Raw genomic sequence first — 26,568 nt, forward strand, 5'->3', positions numbered from 1 at the left:
GTGGAATGTGATGCTGCCGCCCCTTTAAGTGCCAGTGGAATGTGATGCTGCCGCCCCTTTAAGTGCCAGTGGAATGTGATGCTGCCGCCCCTTTAAGAGCCAGTGGAATGTGATGCTGCCGCCCCTTTAAGAGCCAGTGGAATGTGATGCTGCCGCCCCTTTAAGTGCCAGTGGAATGTGATGCTGCCGCCCCTTTAAGTGCCAGTGGAATGTGATGCTGCCGCCCCTTTAAGAGCCAGTGGAATGTGATGCTGCCGCCCCTTTAAGTGCCAGTGGAATGTGATGCTGCCGCCCCTTTAAGAGCCAGTGGAATGTGATGCTGCCGCCCCTTTAAGAGCCATTGTAATGTGATGCTGCTGCCCCTTTAAGAGCCAGTGGAATGTGATGCTGCCGCCCCTTTAAGTGCCAGTGGAATGTGATGCTGCCGCCCCTTTAAGAGCCAGTGGAATGTGATGCTGCCGCCCCTTTAAGTGCCAGTGGAACGTGATGCTGCCGCCCCTTTAAGAGCCAGTGGAATGTGATGCTGCCGCCCCTTTAAGTGCCAGTGGAACGTGATGCTGCCGCCCCTTTAAGAGCCAGTGGAATGTGATGCTGCCGCCCCTTTAAAAGCCAGTGGAATGTGATGCTGCCGCCCCTTTAAGAGCCAGTGGAATGTGATGCTGCCGCCCCTTTAAGAGCCAGTGGAATGTGATGCTGCCGCCCCTTTAAGAGCCAGTGGAATGTGATGCTGCCGCCCCTTTAAGTGCCAGTGGAACGTGATGCTGCCGCCCCTTTAAGAGCCAGTGGAATGTGATGCTGCCGCCCCTTTAAAAGCCAGTGGAATGTGATGCTGCCGCCCCTTTAAGAGCCAGTGGAATGTGATGCTGCCGCCCCTTTAAGAGCCAGTGGAATGTGATGCTGCCGCCCCTTTAAGTGCCAGTGGAATGTGATGCTGCCGCCCCTTTAAAAGCCAGTGGAATGTGATGCTGCCGCCCCTTTAAGTGCCAGTGGAATGTGATGCTGCCGCCCCTTTAAAAGCCAGTGGAATGTGATGCTGCCGCCCCTTTAAGAGCCAGTGGAATGTGATGCTGCCGCCCCTTTAAGTGCCAGTGGAATGTGATGCTGCCGCCCCTTTAAGAGCCAGTGGAATGTGATGCTGCCGCCCTTTAAGAGCCAGTGGAATGTGATGCTGCCGCCCCTTTAAGAGCCAGTGGAATGTGATGCTGCCGCCCCTTTAAGTGCCAGTGGAATGTGATGCTGCCGTCCCTTTAAGTGCCAGTTGAATGTGATGCTGCCGCCCCTTTAAGTGCCAGTGGAATGTGATGCTGCCGCCCCTTTAAGAGCCAGTGGAATGTGATGCTGCCGCCCCTTTAAGTGCCAGTGGAATGTGATGCTGCCGCCCCTTTAAGTGCCAGTGGAATGTGATGCTGCCGCCCCTTTAAGAGCCAGTGGAATGTGATGCTGCCGCCCCTTTAAGTGCCAGTGGAATGTGATGCTGCCACCCCTTTAAGTGCCAGTGGAATGTGATGCTGCCGCCCCTTTAAGAGCCAGTGGAATGTGATGCTGCCGCCCCTTTAAGTGCCAGTGGAATGTGATGCTGCCGCCCCTTTAAGAGCCAGTGGAATGTGATGCTGCCGCCCCTTTAAGTGCCAGTGGAATGTGATGCTGATGTCCCTTTAAGAGGGAAAGGGGGATACCTAGTCAGTTATCCAACTGAATGTAGTCAGTTGTCAGAAGTCCAACTGAATCAGAGAGGTAAGGGGGGCTGCCTTAGTCAACAGCCACCTCTTCGGCTCCCGGGGAACAGTGGGTTAACTGCCTTGTTCAGGGGTAGAACGACAGATTTCTACCTTGTCAGCTCGGGGATTTCAGTTACTGGCCTTTCGGTTACTGGCCCAACGCTAACCACTAGGCTACCAAGCCAGTGGATTGTGATGCTGCTGCCCCTTTAAGAGCCAGTGGAATGTGATGCTGGTGAGCCCGGAGACTTCATCTGAGCCCCAATCTGCATGGTGCGTAAAGCCGAGTGGAGCGGAGGGGATCAACCTGGGCCTTGTCTGTTACATTCAAGCGCACACTGCCATCTTCCTCTGCAATCTGTGCTTATGGTTACCTGCCAAACAGGTACACACACAGATCCCAGCCAAGCCCAGACAAGCTTCCTTTTCCCTGAAGTAATACCATGCATGCAGGTACACCTTTCACCTTTACCACAGCAGCACACATTCATTTTAGGTACAGAGGAAGCTCCTAACCTCTGACATGCCCCTGCCTGTCTCTATACATCCTAACCTCTGACATACCCCTGCCTGTCTCTATACATCCTAACCTCTGACATACCCCTGCCTGTCTCTATACATCCTAACCTCTGACATACCCCTGCCTGTCTCTATACATCCTAACCTCTGACATACCCCTGCCTGTCTCTATACATCCTAACCTCTGACATGTCTTTCATACCCCTGCCTGTCTGTATACATTATAACCTCTGACATACCCCTGCCTGTCTCTATACATCCTAACCTCTGACATACCCCTGCCTGTCTCTATACATCCTAACCCCTGACATACCCCTGCCTGTCTCTATACATCCTAACCTCTGACATACCCCTGCCTGTCTCTATACATCCTAACCTCTGACATGTCTTTCATACCCCTGCCTGTCTCTATACATCCTAACCCCTGACATGTCTTTCATACCCCTGCCTGTCTCTATACATCCTAACCTCTGACATACCCCTGCCTGTCTCTATACATCCTAACCCCTGACATACCCCTGCCTGTCTCTATACATCCTAATCTCTGACATTCCCCTGCCTGTCTCTATACATCCTAACCTCTGACATGTCTTTCATACCCCTGCCTGTCTCTATACATCCTAACCTCTGACATGTCTTTCATACCCCTGCCTGTCTCTATACATCCTAACCCCTGACATGTCTTTCATAGCCCTGCCTGTCTCTATACATCCTAACCCCTGACATGTCTTTCATACCCCTGCCTGTCTCTATACATCCTAACCTCTGACATGTCTTTCATACCCCTGCCTGTCTCTATACATCCTAACCCCTGACATGTCTTTCATACCCCTGCCTGTCTCTATACATCCTAACCCCTGGCATACCCCTGCCTGTCTCTATACCGTCTGTTAAGTAGATTCTCAACTGTCAGAAGGGAATACTATTAGATGTTACACATTCCAAAGGGGATGAAAATAGGTAGAAATGCCTGGAAAGTATTCAGCATGTGGAATCACATTATAGTCTGAATCATTTCACCACATCTGTAAGAGAAAAGGACCAATCAGCCAGTAGAACAGATCACCTGCAAGAGAAAAGGACCAATCAGCCAGTAGAACAGATCAGCTCATCTCTCTCTGTTTTCTCTCTCTCTCTCTCTCTCTCTGCTCTGTTCTCTCCCTCTGTTTTTTCTCTTCTCTTCTCTCTCTGTTCTCTATCTCTCTGTTCTCTCTCTGTTCCCTCTCTGTTCTCTCTATTCTCTCTCTCTTCTCTCTCTCTGCTCTCTCTGTTCTCTCTCTTTCGCTCTTCTCTCTCTCTGCTCTCTCTCCCTCTTGCTCGTATCTCTCTCTGTTTCTCTGTTCTCTCTCTATTTCTCTCAGTGTTGTGGTTTTGCAGCATTAACCCTAATCCATTGGGACTGTTGTTGAGGGAATGCCATGCATGCTCTGCTCTTTGCAAGAGGACCCCACCTGTATTTATTTAGCAACTCCATTTACACACAGCATTGAAAAGCCCAGGTGCTCACTTAAACAAATTAGAGAAGGGAGGATAGTGACCATTAGCCAAACAAACACTAACACACAAAAGGGAGGCCTGACTCAAAAGCTTCACTGTTCTACTGAACTTTTCACTAATAATGTGTATGTATTTCCATAGCGAAACCTATGCCTCAAGAGTATTCATAAGCAAATGAATGCTTCTTCCCGAAGTTGCAACAATAACTTAGTAAGTACACTTACTAATACAACAAAGTAAGCAAAATACTCCTAAAATGTTTAAATGCAAAATCTAAAATGGAATGTCTGAGCACCCCCAACAACCATGAATGAAATATATGGATCAGAAATTTAAAAAAATTATGGGCCCAGGTCTTCCCTTTTCCCCAGGTGGAAGATTGGCTTGACCAATGACGTGACCCATAACTCCCAGACCAGACTGAGTGAGTCCTCTTGTCCTGATTGATTGGTATCTACAACAACAACTATAGGCCCTGTTCAAAGTAGTGCATTAAATAGGGAAAAGGGTGCCATTTGGTTAGCGTGACTGTGGGGTTGAGATAACATCTGAAGGGTGGTCTCCATGGATACAGTCTGACTGTGGGGTTGAGATAACATCTGACGGGTGGTCTCCATGGATACAGTCTGACTGTGGGGTTGAGATAACATCTGAAGGGTGGTCTCCATGGATACAGTCTGACGGTGGAGTTGAGATAACATCTGAAGGGTGGTCTCCATGGATACAGTTTGACTGTGTAGTTGAGATAACATCTGAAGGGTGGTCTCCATGGATACAGTCTGACGGTGGAGTTGAGATAACATCTGAAGGGTGGTCTCCATGGATACAGTCTGACGGTGGAGTTGAGATAACATCTGAAGGGTGGTCTCCATGGATACAGTCTGACGGTGGAGTTGAGATAACATCTGAAGGGTGGTCTCCATGGATACAGTTTGACTGTGTAGTTGAGATAACATCTGAAGGGTGGTCTCCATGGATACAGTCTGACGGTGGAGTTGAGATAACATCTGAAGGGTGGTCTCCATGGATACAGTCTGACGGTGGAGTTGAGATAACATCTGAAGGGTGGTCTCCATGGATACAGTCTGACGGTGGAGTTGAGATAACATTTGAAGGTTGGTCTCCATGGATACAGTCTGACTGTGGAGTTGAGATAACATCTGAAGGTGTCCATGGCACCATCTGACCCTCTCTCCTCCACAAAGTAGTGTCTATTGTCTGTTAACCAGGACCTATACTGCTATTGATTTGATGTTTCTATTGTCTGTTAACCAGGACCTATACTGCTATTGATTTGATGTGTCTATTGTCTGTTAACCAGGACCTATACTGCTATTGATTTGATGTGTCTATTGTCTGTTAACCAGGACCTATACTGCTATTGATTTGATGTGTCTATTGTCTGTTAACCAGGACCTATACTGCTATTGATTTGATGTGTCTATTGTCTGTTAACCAGGACCTATACTGCTATTGATTTGATGTGTCTATTGTCTGTTAACCAGGACCTATACTGCTATTGATTTGATGTGTCTATTGTCTGTTAACCAGGAGTTCCAGTTTTATTAGTGGTATGTACAGGATACATATGGTATACACCATTCAACGCGATGCTTACTAGCACATTCCTTCTTGACAATACAACAACAATAAGAAATAATGAAATTATTAGAAGTCATCACAAACACACAAACACACAATACAATGGTACACAATACTATGGTATTGTATCAACAAAAGAAACATATATATGTATATTAAATGTCCCTGAGCCCGGGCTGCACAGGGCCATGTCGGTCCGCTAATACAGGACTTTTAAAGACCCAGTGCACGACTTTTGTAAGAAAAAAAATACACATTTTTATTTTATTTATTTATTTAAAATTCTTATTATTTTTTAGGTGTTGCTGCTGCTGCACCCTCAGCAGCCCTAATTCCTGCGGCTGTGACCTGTGACCTGTGACTATATGAGATGATGTGAGTAAATATCCTAAACACTTGAATTACACATGGCTTTACATGAGGAACTTGTGCTTAGCTGTGGCTCTGACTGTGTGCCTGGAGAATTCCAACCTCAGATCCCTATCCAGGTGTGTGTGTGTGTGTGTGTGTGTGTGTGTGTGTGTGTGTGTGTGTGTGTGTGTGTGTGTGTGTGTGTGTGTGTGTGTGTGTGTGTGTGTGTGTGTGTGTGTGTGTGTGTGTGTGTGTGTGTGTGTGTGTGTGTGTGTGTGTGTGTGTGTGTGTGTGTGTGTGTGTGTGTGTGTGTGTAGGCTATTTAAGGCCCAGGGCATTGATGTCTATCAACAACAGGTCAGTGAAGGTCTATCCTATCTTTAAGGCAGGGCAGTCATGCTGCAAGTCCTCTCCTATTCCATCCTCATCTCCTTCATCCTATCATTCATTCCAGCAGTCATGGTATTTCAAGAACATTTCTAAATTACATAGCAAAACACTGAAGAAGAGGCCAGTTTATTTCAATGCAGAATGCAGTAACATTGTCAGTTCTAGGTATATAACCCTACAGGTGAGGGGGGGGGGGTGTTACCTGTTTTTCTGACGAGGCAGCCAACCACCGATAGGCTGAGACCACGGTAGATGGACCAATCAGCGATAGGCTTGCCTTCTTTCAACCCAAATACCTTACACTGAAAGAATTCCAACCAAGTTGACTCATTCCTATTTAGCAAAGCGAGGTAAATATAGTCTTTTTTTTATAACGAGGATTTATTATTCCTTTCATGTACTGACTATTGTATAGGAGATCATTGATTACCTGCTCTGTATTGGCACAAAGCACACAGAGGTGCAGCAGCGTCCAGTGAAGCCTAACTGCCTGGTAGAAAGGAAGGGACTGTCTGTGTGAAACAAGCAGGGTAGGAAAAGTCGACTTACCTGTAACCCAGGTTCTGGCATCCCTCCCCAACTCTGCCTCACTCTAGTAGTACCTGCTCCGACTTGAAAGTCCAGTTTTACAAGGAAGAATCGTGGAGGAAGAAAAATATGTCACAGGAGACGGACAAGTAAGTGATCATAGCTGGGGAAAGGATCTTTGATGACTTTAACATGACATACGAGACTTTTTGCGCTGTAATTTGGGACAAAATAAATAAACTTCTGTTTTATTATGACATTAATATTTTAGTAAAAAATATGTAACAATTTTTGTTTATATTATTTGGGATTCATTTCCTCTAACCTTTTGGAAGTATTACTGTGGTTGTGTTAAAGGCAAACTAAGGTTGGCGGCGAATAGACTTCGCAGTTTCCGTCAGATGTAATAGGCTGCAGTTTATGTGAATAAAAACTTGAGGTCTTTTTGTTTTAGTACTATTTGGTTTAGGCCTATTTAATACTTTGAGTGGCTTTTAGGGCTAGAATCATCTGTAAATGACTGTGCAGAACAATGTACTTACCATGTTATGAATAAAATATCTTGGTTTATTTATCACATCATTATCTTCTGTTTGGTGCTGTATTTTCAGTACCTGCTGGTTTGATTTGTGGCCATCTTTATGTTGCAGTTTTGTTCTGACTATGTCATACTGCATGTCTGTCTTCTCCATGGACTGGAATGTTGACACTATTGACATTTTGACCCACTATTGACATTTGACATTTGTCTATTTCTTTTTTTCAGTAAAATAATAATTTTTACGGGCTGTAGAATTAATTTCAATAACCTTTTAAATTACTTTTTCTCATCAAATATGACCCTGACTCAAAAATGAGAATAAAATAGTTAGTATCCAATGATGGAATTATTATCATGATTAGTAGCTCACATGTTTCACGAATTCAACCATTTGACTTTAAAGCCGATCATAAAATGTGGACATGGGCAGATGTACACTACTTCTATTTGTTGTACACTGAATATGCAAATACGTTGTTATCATATCAACCCCAGTAATGTTAGTCTGTTTCCCAGCCCTGTTTAGAGCGTACAATATTAGTTCAAATGCCCACACCAGATCTCCACGAAAAACAACCTTTAACACATATTTTTGACATATAGGGCTACAAATGTTTTGTGAAGTCTTCAGTCGTAAAGTTTAACAGCAGACATCAGCTGTATGCACTTCCTTGTGGGTTATACTATTTAAAGACCCAGCACAACCAAAACACATATTTTTCCTGTGTTTTATATGATATCTTCAATGGAGAGAAAGTATGAGAGTGGAGTACAGAAGGGTTAAGAAGAACGAGCTCTGTAGTCCACAGCCTGGGCCCTGAGGGCTTCTAGTGGCTATAATAGCCTCAACATGGGGTCAGAGCGTCATAGGATCTGGAGACATGGGGAGGGGAAAGAAAGGTATGGGGGGAACTGTTGAGCAGAAGTATCTTTCAGGGGTATCTTTTGATTTGGCAGACATTTAAAATGGAGTTTTCCTAAACCTAGGCAAATAAAACAATGTTCTTCTGAGCAGCAGACTAGTAGTTAGTCAGTCCTATAGCTATTGTCTGTCCTGAAGCTCTATAACCTGTTGATTAGAGCTATTGTCTGTCCTGAAGCTCTCTAACCTGCTGATTAGAGCTATTGACTGACCTGAAACTCTCTTTTAATTTTTATTTATTTATTTATTTATTTAACCAGGTAGGCTAGTTGAGAACAAGTTCTCTTTGCAACTGCGACCTGGCCAAGATAAAGCAAAGCAGCGCAACACAAACAACAACACAGAGTTACACGTGGAATAAACAAGTGTACAGTCAATAACACAATAGAAAAAAGAAAGTCTGTATACAGTGCGTGCAAATGGAGGTAGGGTAATAAATAGGCCATAGTAGCAAAGTAATTACAATTTAGCAGATGACGATGAGCAGATGATGGTGTGTAAGTAGTGAAACTGGTGTGTAAATGAGCAGAAAAGTAAATAAAAACAATATGGGGATGAGGTAGGTAGATTGGGTGGGTTAATTACAGATGGACTACAGCAATCGGACTATGGACTGCAGCGATCGGTTAGCTGCTCAGATAGCTGATGTTTAAGTTTAGTGAGGGAAATGTAAGTCTCCAGCTTCAGCAAAAAAAAAAGTTATTAGTTCCAGTCACTGGCAGCAGAGAACTGGAAGGTAAGGCGGCCAAAGTAGGTGTTGTCTTTGGGGATGACCAGTGAGATATACCTGCTGGAGCGCGTGCTACGGGTTGGTGTTGTTATCATGAACAGTGAGCTGAGATAAGGCGGAGCTTTACCTAGCATGGACTTATAGATGACCTGGAGCCAGTGGGTCTGGCGACAAATATGTAGCGAGGGCCAGCCGTCTAGAGCATACAGGTCGCAGTGGTGGGTGGTATAAGGGGCTTTAGTGACAAAACAGATGGCACTGTGATAGACTACATCCAATTTTCTGAGTAGAGTATTGGAAGCTATTTTGTAGATGACATCGCAGAAGTCGAGGATCGGTAGGATAGTCAGTTTTACTAGGGTAAGTTTGGCGGCGTGAGTGAAGGATGCTTTATTGTGAAATAGAAAGCCGATTCTAGATTTGATTTTGGATTGGAGATGTCTGGAAGGAGAGTTTACAGTCTAGCCAGACACCTAGGTATTTCTAGTTGTCCATATATTCTAGGTCAGAACCGTGCAGAGTAGTGATGCTAGTCGGGCGGGAGGGTGCGGGCAGCGAACGGTTGAAAAGCATGCATTTGGTTTTATTTGCGTTTAAGAGCAGTTGCAGGAAGGAGAGTTGTATGGCATTGAAGCTCTCTAACCTGTTGATTAAAGTTATTGTCTTTCAAGCAGAACTCTAACATGCTATTAAGAATAAATATTGTCCGTATTGAATCTCTCTAACCTGCTGATTAGAGCTATTGTCTGTTCTAACGCTCTCTAAGCTGCTGATTAAAGTTATTGAATGTCCTGAATTTCTCTATCCTGCTGATTAGAGCTATTGAATGTCCTGAAGCTCTTTAATTACCTGCTTATTAGAGCTATTGTCTGTCCTGAAGCTCTGTAGCCAGTTGATTAGAGATTTGATCTGCCGTGAAGCTCTCTAACCTGCTGACTAGAGCTCTTGTCTCTCCTGATGCTCTCTAACCTGCTGATTAGAGCTCTTGAATGTCCTGAAGCTCTCCAACTTGTTGATTAGAGCATTTGCCTGTCCTGAAGTTCTCTAACCTGCTGATTAGATTAATGGTCTGTCCTGAGGCTATGCAAACTACTGATTAGAAATGAGCTATTGTCTGTCCTGAAGCTCTCTAACCTGTTTATTAGAGCTATTGTCTGTCCTGAAGCCCTCTGGTCAGTTGTTTAGAGCTATTGTCTATCCTGAAGCTCTCTAACCTGCTGATTGAAGCTATTGTCTGTCCTGGAGCTATCTTACCTGCATATTAGAGCTATTGTCTCTCCTGAAGCTCTCTAACTTGCTGATTAGAGCTATTGTCTGTCCTGATGCTCTCTAACCTGTTGATTAGAGCTATTGTCTATCCTGAAGTTCTCTAACTTGCTGATTAGAGCTTTTGTCTGTCCTGAAGCATCTACCCTGCTGAAAATAATATAGCTATTTTCTCTCCAAAAAATTTCTAATCCGCTGAAATAGAGCTATTGTCTTTCCTTTAGCTTTTTACCTGTTGATTGGTGCTATTTAGAAGCTCTCTAATTTGTTGGGTAGAATAGAGCTATTATCTGTCCTGAAGCTCTCTTTCCTGTTGATTAGAATATAGGTATAGCCTGTCCTGAAGCTCTCTTTCCTGTTGATTAGAATATAGGTATAGCCTGTCCTGAAGCTCTCTTTCCTGTTGATTAGAATATAGGTATAGCCTGTCCTGAAGCCCTCTTTCCTGTTGATTAGAATATAGGTATAGCCTGTCCTGAAGCCCTCTTTCCTGTTGATTAGAATATAGGTATAGCCTGTCCTGAAGCTCTCTTTCCTGTTGATTAGAATATAGGTATAGCCTGTCCTGAAGCCCTCTTTCCTGTTGATTAGAATATAGGTATAGCCTGTCCTGAAGCTCTCTTTCCTGTTGATTAGAATATAGGTATAGCCTGTCCTGAAGCTCTCTTTCCTGTTGATTAGAATATAGGTATAGCCTGTCCTGAAGCCCTCTTTCCTGTTGATTAGAATATAGCTATAGCCTGTCCTGAAGCTCACAAACCTTCTGAACAGAGATATTGTCTGTCCTAAAGCTCTCAAACCTGCTGATTTGAGCTATTGTCTCTCCTGAAGCCCTCTGGTCGGTTGTTTAGAGCTATTGTCAGTCCTGAAGCTCTCTAACCTGCTGATTAGAGATATTGTCTGTCCTGGAGCGATCTTACCTGCATATTAGAGCTCTTGTCTGTCCTGAAGCTCTAAAACCTGCTGATTCGAATAGACCTATCGTCTGTCCTAAAGCACACTAATCTGCTGATTAGAGCTATTGCCTGTCCTAAAGCTTTCTAATTTGTTGGGTAGAATAGAGCTATTATCTGCCCTGAAGCTCTCTTACCTGCTAATTAAACTTATTATCTGTCTGGAAGCTTTCTAACATGCTGGTTAGAGCTATTGTCTTTCCTGAAGCTCTCTAACCTGTTGATTAGATCTAATGTCTGTCCTGAAGCTCTCTAACCTGCTGATTAGATCTAATGTCTGTCCTGAAGCTCTCTAACCTGCTGATTAGATCTAATGTCTGTCCTGAAGCTCTCTAACCTGCTGAATTGAGCTCTTGTCTGTCCTGAAGCTCTCTAACCTTCTGGCTTGTATTTGTATTGATTATGGATCCTCATTAGTTCCTGCCAAGGCACCAGTAACTCTTCCTGGGTTTATTATGGATCCCCATTAGTTCCTGCCAAGGCAGCAGCTAATCTTCCTGGGGTTTATTATGGATCCCCATTAGTTCCTGCCAAGGCAGCAGCTACTCTTCCTGGGGTCCAGCAAAATGAAGGCTGTTTATAGCATTTAAAAAACGTTGCAACATATTCACAGACTGTGTGGCCTCAGGTCCCTACTCCACCACTACCACATATATACTGTACAAGTCCATGTGTATGTGTGTGTATAGTGCATATGCTACTGTGTGTGTGTGTGTGTATGCATGTGCCTGTGTCTATGTTTGTGTTGCTTCACAGTCTCCGCTGTTCCATAAGGTTTTTTTATGGAACAGCTGGAGGCTGAGACAGGAGGGGTCAGGAGACACTGTTGCCCCATCTGAGGACACCCCCAGACAGGGCCAAACAGGAAGGATATAACCCCACCCACTTTGCCAAAGCACAGCCCCCACACCACTAGAGGGATATCTTCAACCACCAACTTACCATCCTGAGACAGGGCTGAGTATAGCCCACAAAGATCTCCGCCATGGCACAACCCAAGGGGGGGGCGCCAACCCAGACAGGATGACCACAGGATGACCATATATACAGAGAAAAGAGTCAGCCTGAGAATTTAACCCTCTGGCACCCCCATAGAGACTGCCAGAGGTCCGGACAACAGGCTTTCCGATTTGACACACTGAACTCTATCTGAGAAGTAGTTGGTGAACCAGGCGAGGCAGTCTTTTGAGAAAACAAGGCTATTGAGTCTGCCGATAAGAATAAGGTGATTGACAGAGTCGAATGCCTTGGCCAGGTCGATGAAGACGGCTGTACAGTACTGTCTTCTATCGAGGGCAGTTATGATATCGTTTAGGACCTTGAGTGTGGCTGAGGTGCACCCATGACCAGCTCGGAACTCAGATTGCATAACAGAGAAGGTATGGTGAGATTCGAAATGTTCGGTGATCTGTTTGTTAACTTGGCTTTCGAAGACTTTAGAAAGGCAGGGAAGGATGGATATAAGTCTGTAACAGTTTGGGTCTAGAATGTCTCCCCCTTTGAAGAGGGGGATGACCACGGCAGCTTTCCAATTTTTAGGGATCTCAGACTATACAAAAAAGAGGTTGAACAGGCTAGTAACAGGGGTTGTAACATTTGTAGCAGATCATTTTAGAAAGAGAGGGTCCAGATTGTCTAGCCCAGCTGATTTCAGAACATCAGATATCTGATTTGGGTGAAGTAGAAGTGGGAGGACTTGGGCAAGTTGCTGCGGGGGGTGCAGAGCTGTTGGCCCAGCTAGGGATAGCCAGGTTGAAAGCATGGCCGGCCGTAGAAAAATTATTATTGATATTCTCAATTATCGTAGATTTATCAGTGGTGACGGTGTTTCCTAGCCTCAGCGCAGTGGGCAGCTGGGAGGAGGTGCTCTTATTCTCCATGGACTTTACAGTGTCCCAACAATTTGGGTAATTAATGCTACAGGATGCAAATTTCTGTTTGAAAAAGCTAGCCTTTGCTTTCCTAACTGACTGTGTATATTGGTCCCTGACTTCCCTGAAAAGTAGCATATCGTGGGGGGCTATTCGATGCTAATGCAGTACGCCACAGGATGTTTTTGTGCTGGTCAAGGGCAGTCAAGTCAGGAGTGAACCATTGGCTATATCTGTTCTTAGTTCTACATTTTTTTAAACGGGCATGCTTATTAAGATGGTGAGGAAAGCACTTTTTTAGAACAACCAGGCATCCTCTAGTGATGGGATGAGGTCAATATCCTTCCAGGATACCCGGGACAGGTCGATTAGAAAGGCCTGCTCGCTGAAGTGTTTTAGGGAACGTTTGACAGTGATGAGGGGTGGTATTTTGACCGCGGACCCATTTGGGACGCAGGCAGTGAGGCAGTGATCGCTGAGATCCTGGTTGAAGACAGCAGAGGTTTATTTAGAGGGCAGGATGGTCAGGATGATATCTATGAGAGTGCCCATGTTTACGGATATAGGGTTGTACCTGGTAGGTTTCTTGATAATTTGCGTGAGATTGAGGACATCTAGCTTAGATTGTAGGATGGCCCGAGTAAGCATGTCCCAGTTTAGGTCACCTAACAGTACGAACTCTGAAGATAGATGGGGGGCAATCAATTCACATATGGTGTCCAGAGCATAGCTGGGGGCTGAGGTGGGTCTTTAACAAGTGGCATTAGTGAGAGACTTATTTCTCGATAGGTGGAGTTTTAAAAGTAGAAGCTCAAATTTTTTGGGCACAGACCTGGATAGTAAGAAAGAACTCTGCAGGCTATCTCTGCAGTAGATTGCAACTCCGCCCCCTTTGGCAGTTCTATCTTGATGGAAAATGTTGTAGTTGGGGATGGACATTTTTGAATTTTTGGTGGCCTTCCTATGCCAAGATTCAGACACAGCTAGGACATCAGGGTTGGCGGAGTGTGCTAAAGCAGTGAATAAAACAAACTTAAGGAGGAGGCTTCTGATGTTAACATGAATGAAACCAAGGCTTTTACGGTTACAGAAGTCAACAAATGAGAACGCCTGGGGAATAGGTGTACTGGTGGCTACAGGGCCTGGGTTAACCTCTACATCACCAGAGGAACAGAGGAGGAGTAGGATAAGGGTACGGCTAAAGGCTATAAAAACTGGTCATGTAGTGCGTTGGGAACAGAGAAAAAAATGAGCAGATTTTTGGGAGTGGTAGAATAGATTCAGGGCATAATGTACAGACTAGGGTATGGTAGGATGTGAGTACAGTGGAGGTAAACTAGGCATTGACTGACGATGAGAGAGGTTGCATCTCTGGAGGCACCAGTTAAGCCAGGTGAGGTCTCAAAATAGCTATCTAAGGCATGTTGAGCAGCAATTGGGGCTCTACAGTGAAGTAAAACAATATAAACTAACAGAAACAGCAGTAGACAAGGCATATTGGCATTAGAAAGAGGCATAAAGCAATCACAGGTGTTGGTCAGGAGAGCTAAGACAACAACGGGTAAATGGCGATGAATGGGCAGAGTGGGTCAGTTAGGTGCACACAGGGCTTGAGTTCGAGGCTGGAGCCGACAGATAAACAAAATCAGGTACAGTGTTATTGAACAATCCAGCAGGCATCAGCCTTGTGGCCGAGTGATTATAGGGTCCAATGAGCAGCAATAGGTGAGTCAGGGAGCCGTTCGGTAGTAACTACTGCGCTAGGCCAGCGGGAGACAGAAAGCTAGCGGGCCGGGGATAGCAGATGGGTCTTCGGCGACGTCGCAATGGAAAACCACATCGGACAATTACATCGGCAGACCAGTCGTGATGGATAGGAGGGGCTCCGTGTCAACAACAAAGTGTCCAGGCCAATTGGCAAAAGAGGTATTGTAGCCCAAGAATTAGCTGGTATACTCCGTCGGTTGGCCGGGAGATGGGCCTAGCTCGAGGCTAACTGGTGCTTGCTTCGGGACTGGTGCTTGCTGCGATGATCTGGTGTAATGGTCCAGAGATTGCAGCAGGAATCCGGTGAGGAGAAAAGCAGTCCGATATGCTGTGGGTTGATATCACGCTGTGCAGACCGGCAGGTAATTGTCCGAGCTAAAGCTGGCTGGTGTCCGAGCTAAAGGTGAAGACCGCTAGCAGTGGCTAACAATGACTAGTAGATAGTTAGCTGGCTAGCTCCTGATGGAAGTTCCAGTTATAAGGTATAAAAAATAGCAGAACCGTACCACATTGGGTGAGGTGGGTTGCAGGAAAGTATATTTAGTTTGTAGATGGAAAGTGAGATTAAAATATATACGAGAAAGAAAACTTCTCCCCGTTTTAGCTACTGTTGTGTCAATATGTTTTGATCATGACAGTTTACAATCCAGGGTTACTCCAAGCAGTTTAGTCACCTCAACCTGCTCAATTTCAACATTATTTATTACAATATTTATTTGAGGTTTAGGGTTCAATGAATGATTTGTACCAAATACAATGCTTTTAGTTTTAGAAATATTTAGGACTAACTTATTCCTTGCCACCCACTCTGAAACTAACTGCAACTCTTTGTTAAGTGTTTCAGTCACAGTCGCTGGTCAGTTGTACTTAGATGTGTAGTTTCAGCATTTGTTGCTGGCATGTCATGCCTAAATTTGCTATTCTTGCCAATGAAAAAATAATTAAAATAAGTTGGAAATATCAGTTGGTTTTGTGATGAATGAGCCGTCTGATTCATTGAATGATGGAGCTGAGTTTGCCTTTTCCCCCAGAATTTCATTTAAGGTGCTCCAAAGCTTTTTACTAGCATTCATTATTTCACTTATCATTTCATAGTGTAGTTTCTTCCTCTTTTTATTCAGTTTAGTCACATGATTTCTCAATTTGCAATACGTTTGCCAATCAGTTGTGCAGCCAGACTTATTTGCCATTCCTTTTGCCTCATCCCTCTCAAACATACCATTTTTCAATTCCTCATCAATCCATGGGGATTTAACAGTTTTTACAGTCATTTTCTTTATGGGTTCATGTTTATTAGCAACTTGAATAAGCAAAGTCATACATGTGTCAAGTGTCTTTTTGCTCCTCATTACACACCACGGACCAACAGATATTCTTTACGATAAACAACAAAGGAATGACTACAAAACTTCTTGTATGACCTCTTATACACTATATTTAGGCTTGCACATTTTGGGGAATAGTCAGATGTGGAAACTTTCCTTAACCGGAATATATGGGAATTAACAGGAATATATGCAAATTAATATTAATACCATTTAAATGTAGATGTTTTTTGTTTTGGATATATTTACCATTTCATATGGAGACAGAAACATAAAGCTTTTACATTATCATAAGTAGACATAATTGCAAATGATTAAATCCTTCCAATAGAAATGTAAAAAACAGTTTAGTTAAAAATTGAACTTTAATTAAATGAGTTGACTCTTCACATAGGATGATTTCACTGAACAACAAAAGACAGGGAATATCGAATGATCCCCAATGATCAATAACATCTCCCAAAAACGTTTTCAACAGAATGTAAAATGATAGTCTACAAACTAAAGCTTTGGTTGTCTTGATCTCAGGCTTCCATGTCTTCTCCCTGGACCTCCTCAATGTCCACCTCTTGAACATCAGACTCTGAGGCCTCATCTTCACTGTCACTTTCCAATCTTGTTGAGGATGGCTCATTGTCAGGCTCAAAAAGCCTCAAATTTGACCACCAGTTTTTCAACCCTTGTATTGGGCAGCCTGTTGCATGCTTTGGTGTGTGTGGTCCCAAACAAGGACCAGTTGCGCTCTGAGACGGCTGATGTTGGTGGGATTTGGCAACAGGGGAAAGAGCCTCAGATCCACAAAGTCCCTTCCACCATGTGGCTGATGAGATATGTTGCTACGACTGCCATATTGCATCTCCATCCCAAAGCCCTTGCATGGAAGTGTACTTCACCAGACTACCAAGAACCTTGCCCTCATCCAGTCCAAGGTGGCGAGACACGGTTGTGATGACACCATAGGCCTTGTTGATCTGCGCACCAGACAGGATGTTCTTGCCAGCATACTTGGGGTCCAACATCTACCCTGCGGTGTGTATGGGCTTCAGGAAGAAGTCTTCATGCTTTTTGATGTATTTCAAAACTGTAGTTGCCTCTACTCGGAGCAACAGTGAAGTGGGTAGGGCAGTATGGATTTCTTCTCTTACATCTGCAAGCAGAGTCTGGACATCAGACAGGATGGCATTGTCTCCCTCAATCCGTGCAATGGCTACTGCTATTGTTATTTTGGTTAGGTCAGGTTGTGACATGGGTGATGTATGTGTTTTGTATTGTCTAGGGTTTTTTGTATGTTTATGGGGCTGTTACCTTTCTAGGTATTTTGTATGTCTATGGTTGCCTAGATTGGTTCTCAATTAGAGGCAGCTGTCTATCGTTGTCTCTGATTGGGAACCATATTTAGGCAGACATTTTCTGTGGGTACTTTGCGGGTGATTGTTTCCTGTCTTTGTGTTCTCTGCACCAGATATATTTCACACGTTATCGAGATGCTGACTGTTAGCACTTGGTTCTGTAGCAGCTTCCCACCAGAATGGGCTTTAGGTGAGGCAGATGAACCTGTAGCCATATTACTTCAACAGTATTTAACATTATATCCTCTCTAATCTTTACAGGAATGTGGTTCTGAATATAAACAGCAACACCTCCACCATTGGCATTTCTATCTTTTCCATAAATGTTATAACCTTGTATTGCTACCACTGTATTATCAAAGGTTTTATCTAAGTGAGTTTCAGAGATAGTCAGAATATGAATGTCATCTGTTACTAGCAATTTATTGATTTCTTAAGCTACATATATTAACGTGGGCTATTTTGAGCCCTTTCTTCAGCGATGATTACTTGCTTTCATTGCTTTATTGGGAGGTTTAGCAGCAGTAGAGGTGCTCATGTTATTTATGTTAATGCAGGGTGAGCTGCTCACAGTGGACTTCCTTCTAGGGCACACCGGCTTAGTGCTAACAGTATACATCTGGTTCATATGCACATGATTACTGCACACAATAGCTGTAGGATCAGCAGAGGCATTCAGGGCAGTTAAAGCAACAAATTAGATTGCATATATTTTGTCTACTGATGCCCCTGGTGTAATGTACAATTGCTGAAGCATTATGAAAACTCTGCATCACAACAGTAGGGATTAGCTGAGCTGTGCTTGAGTCATTGATAAATCATTGTCTCAACACAGCTGTATTATGCTGTGAAAGGATCCAGGAACCTAAATGATTTGGGTGGATCACATCCTCCTTGTATAACATGTTTTGTTTCCAAATGTTATCGAAATTGTCAACAAAAGTTACACCCATTGAGCTGCAATAGTCACGTAGCCAGTTGTGAAGAGAAAGAATCCTGAGACATTGTTCAATGCCACGATTCAGAGATGGCAGAGGGCCAGATATGATTGATCTTTTGTTAGGGTTTAGAAGAGAGTCAATCAACTCTTTTAAAATCCCATTTCAACTGTTCAGAGCTGCCCTTCATAATGTGATTAAAACCCACATGGACTAGGATAGAATGGATTTCAATGTCCTGGTGTAGTACATTCAGGAGCAACTTAGTAATGTCATTAAAACCCACATGGATAGGATAAAATCAATGTCCTGGTGTAGTGCATTAAGGAGCAGCTTAGTAATGTCATTAAACCCCACATGGACTAGGATAGAATCAATGTTTATGTCCTGGTGTAGTACATTCAGGAGCAGCTTAGTAATGTCATTAAAACCCACATGGACTAGGATAGAATCAATGTTTATGTCCTGGTGTAGTACATTCAGGAGCAGCTTAGTAATGTTATTAGAACCCACATGGACTAGGATAGAATCAATGTCCTGATAGTACATTCAGGAGCAGCATAGTAATGTCATTAAAACACACATGGACTAGGATAGAATGGATTTCCATGTCCTGGTGTAGTACATTCGGGAGCAGCTTATTAATGTCATTTACTCGAGCTCCGGGACCGGACATTGTTTTTGCACCAGGAACGGTCACATTTCTTACCATGGAGCTGCCCAGATTCACCGCTGGCGAGAAGGATGAGGAAATCCGCCCACTCCCACTTCTCAGGATTCAGAGAACCCTTTATGGATGGGCAAGAGGCAGGATAACTTGAGCCCATTGCTCCCGGGGCCTGTGGCAGGCCTCCGACAGATGGAGAAGCCCCGCTCGATCCAGAACAGGGACGGAAGGTTGTCAACATCGACTAAGAATTCGTAGTTGTAGGCACTGCGACTGCAGACACGACTCGTGACATGCGACCATTGTTGATCGTCTTGCTCCTCTTGCTGTGCTCCTTTGACTCCACTATCAGATGGGGGAGCTCCAGGCAACACCGGCCAGTTGGATAACGACAAACGACAAGGCGGAGATGCATCCAACAAGCGTGAACGTCGTCCAGCCACCGGCGTAGAAAATGTAAACATTCTACTCTGCGTTTTCCCCAGTTTCTTACGTAGGCTGGCGATCTGCGTGATCAATGAATCCACCTCAAACCTATAATCCTCGGCAAGTAAACAATTGCCGCATTGGAACTCTGAGTGGTCCAGTTTGTCCCGTAACAGTGGGTAATAGATACCGCTCCTACGGTGCTGGAGATGTATTTCTCCAGACAAAGAGGACTTCAGTCCAAAACTCATCTGGTACCAACTTCATTAGCCTGATGGCTAGCAGCTTAGCGTCAATGTCAAGCAGGCTTCAACCTGTTTGTTAAGTGGGATTCCGGGACAAGAAATAGCTGTCCTTGCTGTTCAAAGCTTATAGCTATTCTCTGCCCTGAAGCTCTCTAACCTGCTAATTAGAATATACCTATTGTCCATCCTGAAGTTCTCTAACCTGCTGATTAGAGCTATTGTCTGTCCTGAAGTTCTCTAACCTGCTGATTAGAGCTATTGTCTGTCCTGAAGCTCTCTAACCTGCTGATTAGAGCTATTGTCTGTCCTGAATCTCTCTAACCTGCTGATTAGAGCTATTGTCTGTCCTGAAGTTCTCTAACCTGCTGATTAGAGCTATTGTCTGTCCTGAATCTCTCTAACCTGCTGATTAGAGCTATTGTCTGTCCAGAAGCTCTCTAACCTGCTGATTAGAATATAGTTATTGTCTGTCCTGAAGCTCTCTAACCTGCTGATTAGAGCTATTGTCTGTCCTGAAGCTCTCTAACCTCCTTTAGTGTGTGTGTGTGTGTGTGTGTGTGTGTGTGTGTGTATATATGCAGTGTGTATCAGTGTGTATAATAAGTGTGTTTGTGTACAGTTGAAGTCAGAAGTTTACATACACCTTAGCCAAATACATTTAAACTCAGTTTTCCACAATTCCTGACATATAATCCTAGTACAAATGCCCTGTCTTAGGTCAGGTAGGATCACAACTTTATTTTAAGAATGTGAAATGTCAGAATAATTTTATTTTACTAGGCAAGTCAGTTAAGAACAAATTCTTATTTTCAATGACAGCCTAGGAACAGTGGGTTAACTGCCTGTTCAGGGGCAGAACAACAGATTTGTACCTTGTCAGCTCGGGGATTATGAACTTGCAACCTTCCGGTTACTAGTCCAACACTCTAACCACTACCCTGCCGTAGAGAGAATGATTTATTTCAGATTTTATTTCTTTCATCACATTCCCAGTGGGTCAGAAGTTTACATACACTCAATAAGCACAGTGGGGAGAACAAGTATTTGATACACTGCCGATTTTCCAGGTTTTCCTACTTACAAAGCCTGTAGAGGTCTGCAATTTTTATCATAGGTACACTTCAACTGCGAGAGACGGAATCTAAAACAAAAATCCATTGCATTTTATTGCATGACATAAGTATTTGATCACCTACCAACCAGTAAGAATTCCGGCTCTCACAGACCTGTTAGTTTTTCTTTAAGAAGCCCCCCTATTCTCCACTCATTACCTGTATTAATTGCACCTGTTTGAACTTGTTTCCTGTATAAAAGACACCTGTCCACACACTCAATCAAACAGACTCCAACCTCTCCACAATGGCCAAGACCAGAGAGCTGTGTAAGGACATCAGGGATAAATTGTAGACCGGCACAAGGCTGGGATGGGATACAGGACAATAGGCAAGCAGCTTGGTGAGAAGGCAACAACTGTTGGTGCAATTATTAGAAAATGGATGAAGTTCAAGATGACGGTCAATCACCCTCGGTCTGGGGCTCCATGCAAGATCTCACCTCGTGGGGCATCAATGATCATGCGGAAGGTGAGGGATCAGCCCAGAACTACACGGCAGGACCTGGTCAATGACCTGAAGAGAGCTGGGACCACAGTCTCAAAGAAAACCATTAGTAAAACACTACGCCATCGTGGATTAAGCGCATGTTCAGGCCCGTCTGAAGTTTGCCAATGACCATCTGGACGATCCAGAGGAGGAATGGGAGAAGGTCATGTGGTCTGATGAGACAAAAATAGAGCTTTTTGGTCTAAACTCCACTCGCCGTGTTTGGAGGAAGAAGAAGGATGAGTACAACCCCACGAACACCATCCCAACCGTGAAGCATGGAGGTGGAAACATCCTTCTTTTGGCATGCTTTTCTGCAAAGGGGACAGGACGACTGCACCGTATTGAGGGGAGGATGGATGGGGCCATGTATCGTGAGATCTTGGCCAACAACCTCCTTCCTTCAGTAAGAGCATTGAAGATGAGTCGTGGCTGGGTCTTCCAGCATGGCAACGACCCGAAAAACCCAGCCAGGGCAATTAAGGAGTGGCTCTGTAAGAAGCATTTCAAGGTCGTGGAGTGGCCTAGCCAGTCTCCAGACCTGAACCCAATAGAACATCTTTGGAGGGAGCTGAAAGTTCGTATTGCCCAGCGACAGCCCCGAAACCTGAAGGATCTGGAGAAGGTCTGCATGGAGGAGTGGGCCAAAATCCCTGCTGCAGTGTGTGCAAACCTGGTCAAGAACTACAGGAAATGTATGATCTCTGTAATTGCAAACAAAGGTTTCTTTACCAAATATTTAGTTCTGCTTTTCTGATGTATCAAATAATTGTCATGCAATAAAATGCTAATTAATTACTTAAAAATCATACAATGTGATTTTCTGGATTTTTGTTTTAGATTCTGTCTCTCACAGTTGAAGTCTACCTATGATGAAAATGACAGACCTCTACATGCTTTGTAAGTAGGAAAACCTGCTAAATCGGGCAGTGTATCAAATAATCCCCACTGTATTTGGTAGCATTGCCTTTAAATTGTTTAACTTGGGTCAAACTTTTGGGTAGCCTTCCACAAGCTTCCCACAATAAGTGGGGTGAATTTTGGCCCATTCTTCCTGAAAGAGCTGGTATAAACTGAGTCAGGTTTGCAGGCATACTTGCTCGCACACGCTTTTTCAGTTCTGCCCACACATTTTCTATAGGGTTGAGGTCAGGGCTTTGTGATGGCCACTCCAATACCTTGACTTAAGCCATTTTGCCACACATTTGGAAGTATGCATTGTACATTTGGAAGACCCATTTACGATCAAGCTTTAACTACCTGACTGATGTCTTGGGATGTTGCTTCCATATGTCTACTTAATTTTACCTCATGTTGAAATCTATTTTGCAAGCCTCCCCCTTATTCCTCCAAACATAACGACGGTCATTATGGCCAAACAGTTCTATTTCTGCTTCATCAGACCAGAGGACATTTCTCCAAAAAGTACAATCTTTATCACCATGTGCAGTTTCAAACCTTAGTCTGGCTTTTTTTATAGCGGTTTTGGAGCAGTGGCTTCTTCCTTGCTAAGCGGCCTTTCAGGTTATGTCGATATAGGACTCATTTTACTGTGGATAGAGATACTTTTTAACCTGTTTCCTCCAGCATCTTCACAAGGTCTTTTGCTGTTGTTCTGGGATTGATTTGCACTTTTCACACCAAAGTGCGTTCATCTCTAGGAGACAGAACACGTCTCCTTCCTGAGCGGTATGACGGCTGTGTGGTCTCATGGTGTTTATACTTGCGTACCATTGTTTGTACAGATGAACGTGGTACCTTCATGCGTTTGGAAATTGCTCCCAAGGGTGAACCAGACTTGTGGATGTCTACAATTTTTTTCTGAGGTCTTGGCTGATTTCTTTAGATTTTCTCATGATGTCAAGCAAAGAGGCACTGAGTTTGAAGGTAGGCCTTGAAATACATCCACAGGTACACCTCCAATTGACTCAAATTATGTCAATTAGCCTATCAGAAGCTTCTAAAGCCATGACATCATTTTCTGGAATATTCCAAACTGTTTAAAGTTACAGTCAATTTAGTGTATGTAAACTTCTGACCTACTGAATTGTGATACAGTGAATAAGTGAAATAATCCATCTGTAAACAATTGTTGGAAGAATGACTTGTGTCATGCACAAAGTAGATGTCCTAACCGACTTGCCAAAACTAGAAATTTGTGGAGTGGTTGAAAAACGAGTTATAATGACTCCAACCTAAGTGTATGTAAACTTCCGACTTCAACTGTATATTAAGAGTGCGTGTTTGTGTCATATCACAGTAAGCGGCTGGTGGTGGTGGTACCCAATGAGACGTCATTCCAAGGGCGGCGTGCATACACCAGCGAGGATGAGGCATGGCGGTCCTACTTGGAGAACCCTCTGACTGCAGCCACTAAGGCCATGATGAGCATCAATGGAGACGAGGACTCTGCTGCAGCCCTGGGACTGCTCTACGACTATTACAAGGTGAGAAAGTTACAAAGTTCACTATTACTACTACCGCTACTATCACTATCACTATATCACTAATACTACTAATACTATTCCTAATACTACTATCTCTACTACTACTACTACTACTATCACTATCACTACTATCACTAATACTACTACTACTATGACTAATACTATGACTAATACAGGACTACCTGACATGATGACTCCTTGCTGTCCCCAGTCCACCTGGCCATGCTGCTGCTCCAGTTTCAACTTCCACCTGACTGTGCTGCTGCTCCAGTTTCAACTGTTCTGCCTTATTATTATTCGACCATGCTGGTCATTTATGAACATTTGAACATCTTGGCCATGTTCTGTTATAATCTCCACCCGGCACAGCCAGAAGAGGACTGGCCACCCCACATAGCCTGGTTCCTCTCTAGGTTTCTTCCTAGGTATTGGCCTTTCTAGGGAGTTTTTCCTAGCCACCGTGCTTCTACACCTGCATTGCTTGCTGTTTGGGGTTTTAGGCTGGGTTTCTGTACAGCACTTTGAGATATCAGCTGATGTACGAAGGGCTATATAAATACATTTGATTTACTACTACTACTACTACTACTACTACTACTACTATCACTACCACTACTACTATTACTACTATCACAACAGCTACTACTATCACTATCACAACAACTACTACTATCACTATCACTAATACTACTACTATCACTGATACTACTACTATCACTACTACTACTACTACTACTACTTCTACTACTACTACTACTACTACTACTACTACCATCACTATCACTATCACTACTACTACTACTACTACTATCACTACCACTACTACTACTACTACTACTATTAATATTACTGTCACTAATACTATCAGTATGACTACTATAACTAGTACTACTATCACTAGTACTACAATCACTAGTACTACTATCACTACTATTAATACTACTGTCACTACTACTATCACTATCGCTAGTACTACTGTCACTACTACTACTATCACTAGTACTACTATTAATACTACTGCCACTACTACTATCACTACTACTACTATCACTAGAATGACTACTACTATCACTACTACTATCACTGCTACTACTACTATCACTATCACTAGTACTAATACTACAATCACTAGTACTACAACTACTATCACAAGTACTACTACTACTATCACTACTACTACTACTATCATGACTACTACTACTACTATCACTATGCCCAGTACTACTATCACTACTACTACTACTACTACTATCACTAATACTACTACTACTATCACTAGTACTACTACTACTATCACTACTACTATCACTAGTACTACTACTATTATCACTAGTACTACTACTACTATCACTACTACTATCACTAGTACTACTACTACTACTACTACTACTACTACTACTACTACTACTATCACTACTACTATCGTTATCACTACTACTACTATCACTAGTACTACAACAACAATCACTACTACTACTACTACTATCACTACTATCACTACTACTACTATCACTACTACTACCATCACTAGTAGTACTTCTACTATCACTACTACTATCATGACTACTATCACTACTACTACTACTACTATCACTACTACTATCATTATCACTAGTACTACTACCACTGCTGCAGCCCTGGGACTGCTCTACGACTATTTTCAAGGTGAGAAAGTTACAAAGTTCAATATTACTACTACTACTATTCCTAATACTACTATCTCTACTACTACTATCACTATCACTATCACTAATACTACTACTACTATCACTAATACTATGACTACTACTACTACTACTACTACTATCACTACCACTACTATCACTACTACTACTACTACTACTACCATTACTACTATCACTACTGCTACTACTACTATCACTATCACAAAAACTACTACTATCACTAATACTACTACTATCACTGATACTACTACTACTACTACTACTACTACTATCACTATCACTACTACTACTACTACTATCACTACTACTACTTCTACTACTACCACGACTACTACTACTACCACTACCACTACTACTACTACTACTATCACTACTACTACTTTTATCACTATCACTACTACTACTATTAATACTACTGTCACTAATACTATCAGTATCACTACTATCACTAGTACTACAATCACTAGTACTACAATCACTAGTACTACAATCACTAGTACTACTATCACTAGTACTACTATTAATACTACTGTTACTACTACTATCACTATCGCTAGTACTACTATTACTACTACTACTATCACTAGTACTACTATTAGTACTACTGCCACTACTACTATCACTACTACTACTATCACCAGAATGACTACTACTATCACTACTACTATCACTGCTACTACTATCACTACTACTATCACTGCTACTACTACTATCACTGCTACTACTACTATCACTAGTACTAATACTACAATCACTCGTACTACAACTACTATCACAAGTACTACTACTACTATCACTACTACTACTACTACTATCACTAGTACTACTACTATCATGACTACTACTACTACTATCACTATGACTAGTACTACTATCACTACTACTACTATCACGAGTACTACTACTACTATCACTAGTACTACTACTATTATCACTACTACTACTACTACTACTACTACTACTACTACTACTACTATCACTACTACTACCACTACTACTAATATCACTATCACTACTACTACTATCACTACTACTACCATCACTAGTAGTACTTCTACTATCACTACTACTATCACAACTACTATCACTACTACTACTACTACTACTACTACTACTACTACTACTACTACTACTACTATCACTACTACTATCATTATCACTTGTACTACTACCACTGCTGCAGCCCTGGGACTGCTCTATGACTATTTTCAAGGTGAGAAAGTTACAAAG

At 43.0% G+C, this 26,568-nt stretch overlaps 1 protein-coding gene across 1 annotated transcript in view; it reads left to right on the forward strand.

Annotated features, from left to right (window-relative positions):
* The first annotated feature begins 6,418 nt into the window (after positions 1 to 6,418).
* Positions 6,419 to 26,568, forward strand: part of grhl2b (grainyhead-like transcription factor 2b) — a 105,498-nt gene continuing 85,348 nt past the window's right edge. The window contains exons 1-2 of the mRNA XM_031789180.1: positions 6,419 to 6,754; positions 23,467 to 23,653. Coding sequence (XP_031645040.1) covers positions 6,735 to 6,754; positions 23,467 to 23,653 — 207 coding nt within the window. The 5' untranslated portion in view covers positions 6,419 to 6,734. The remainder of the gene's footprint in view (positions 6,755 to 23,466; positions 23,654 to 26,568) is intronic.

The sequence above is a fragment of the Oncorhynchus kisutch genome, linkage group LG14 (genome assembly GCF_002021735.2).
Source record: "Oncorhynchus kisutch isolate 150728-3 linkage group LG14, Okis_V2, whole genome shotgun sequence".
In the NCBI taxonomy this organism is placed as follows: Eukaryota; Metazoa; Chordata; class Actinopteri; order Salmoniformes; family Salmonidae; genus Oncorhynchus; species Oncorhynchus kisutch.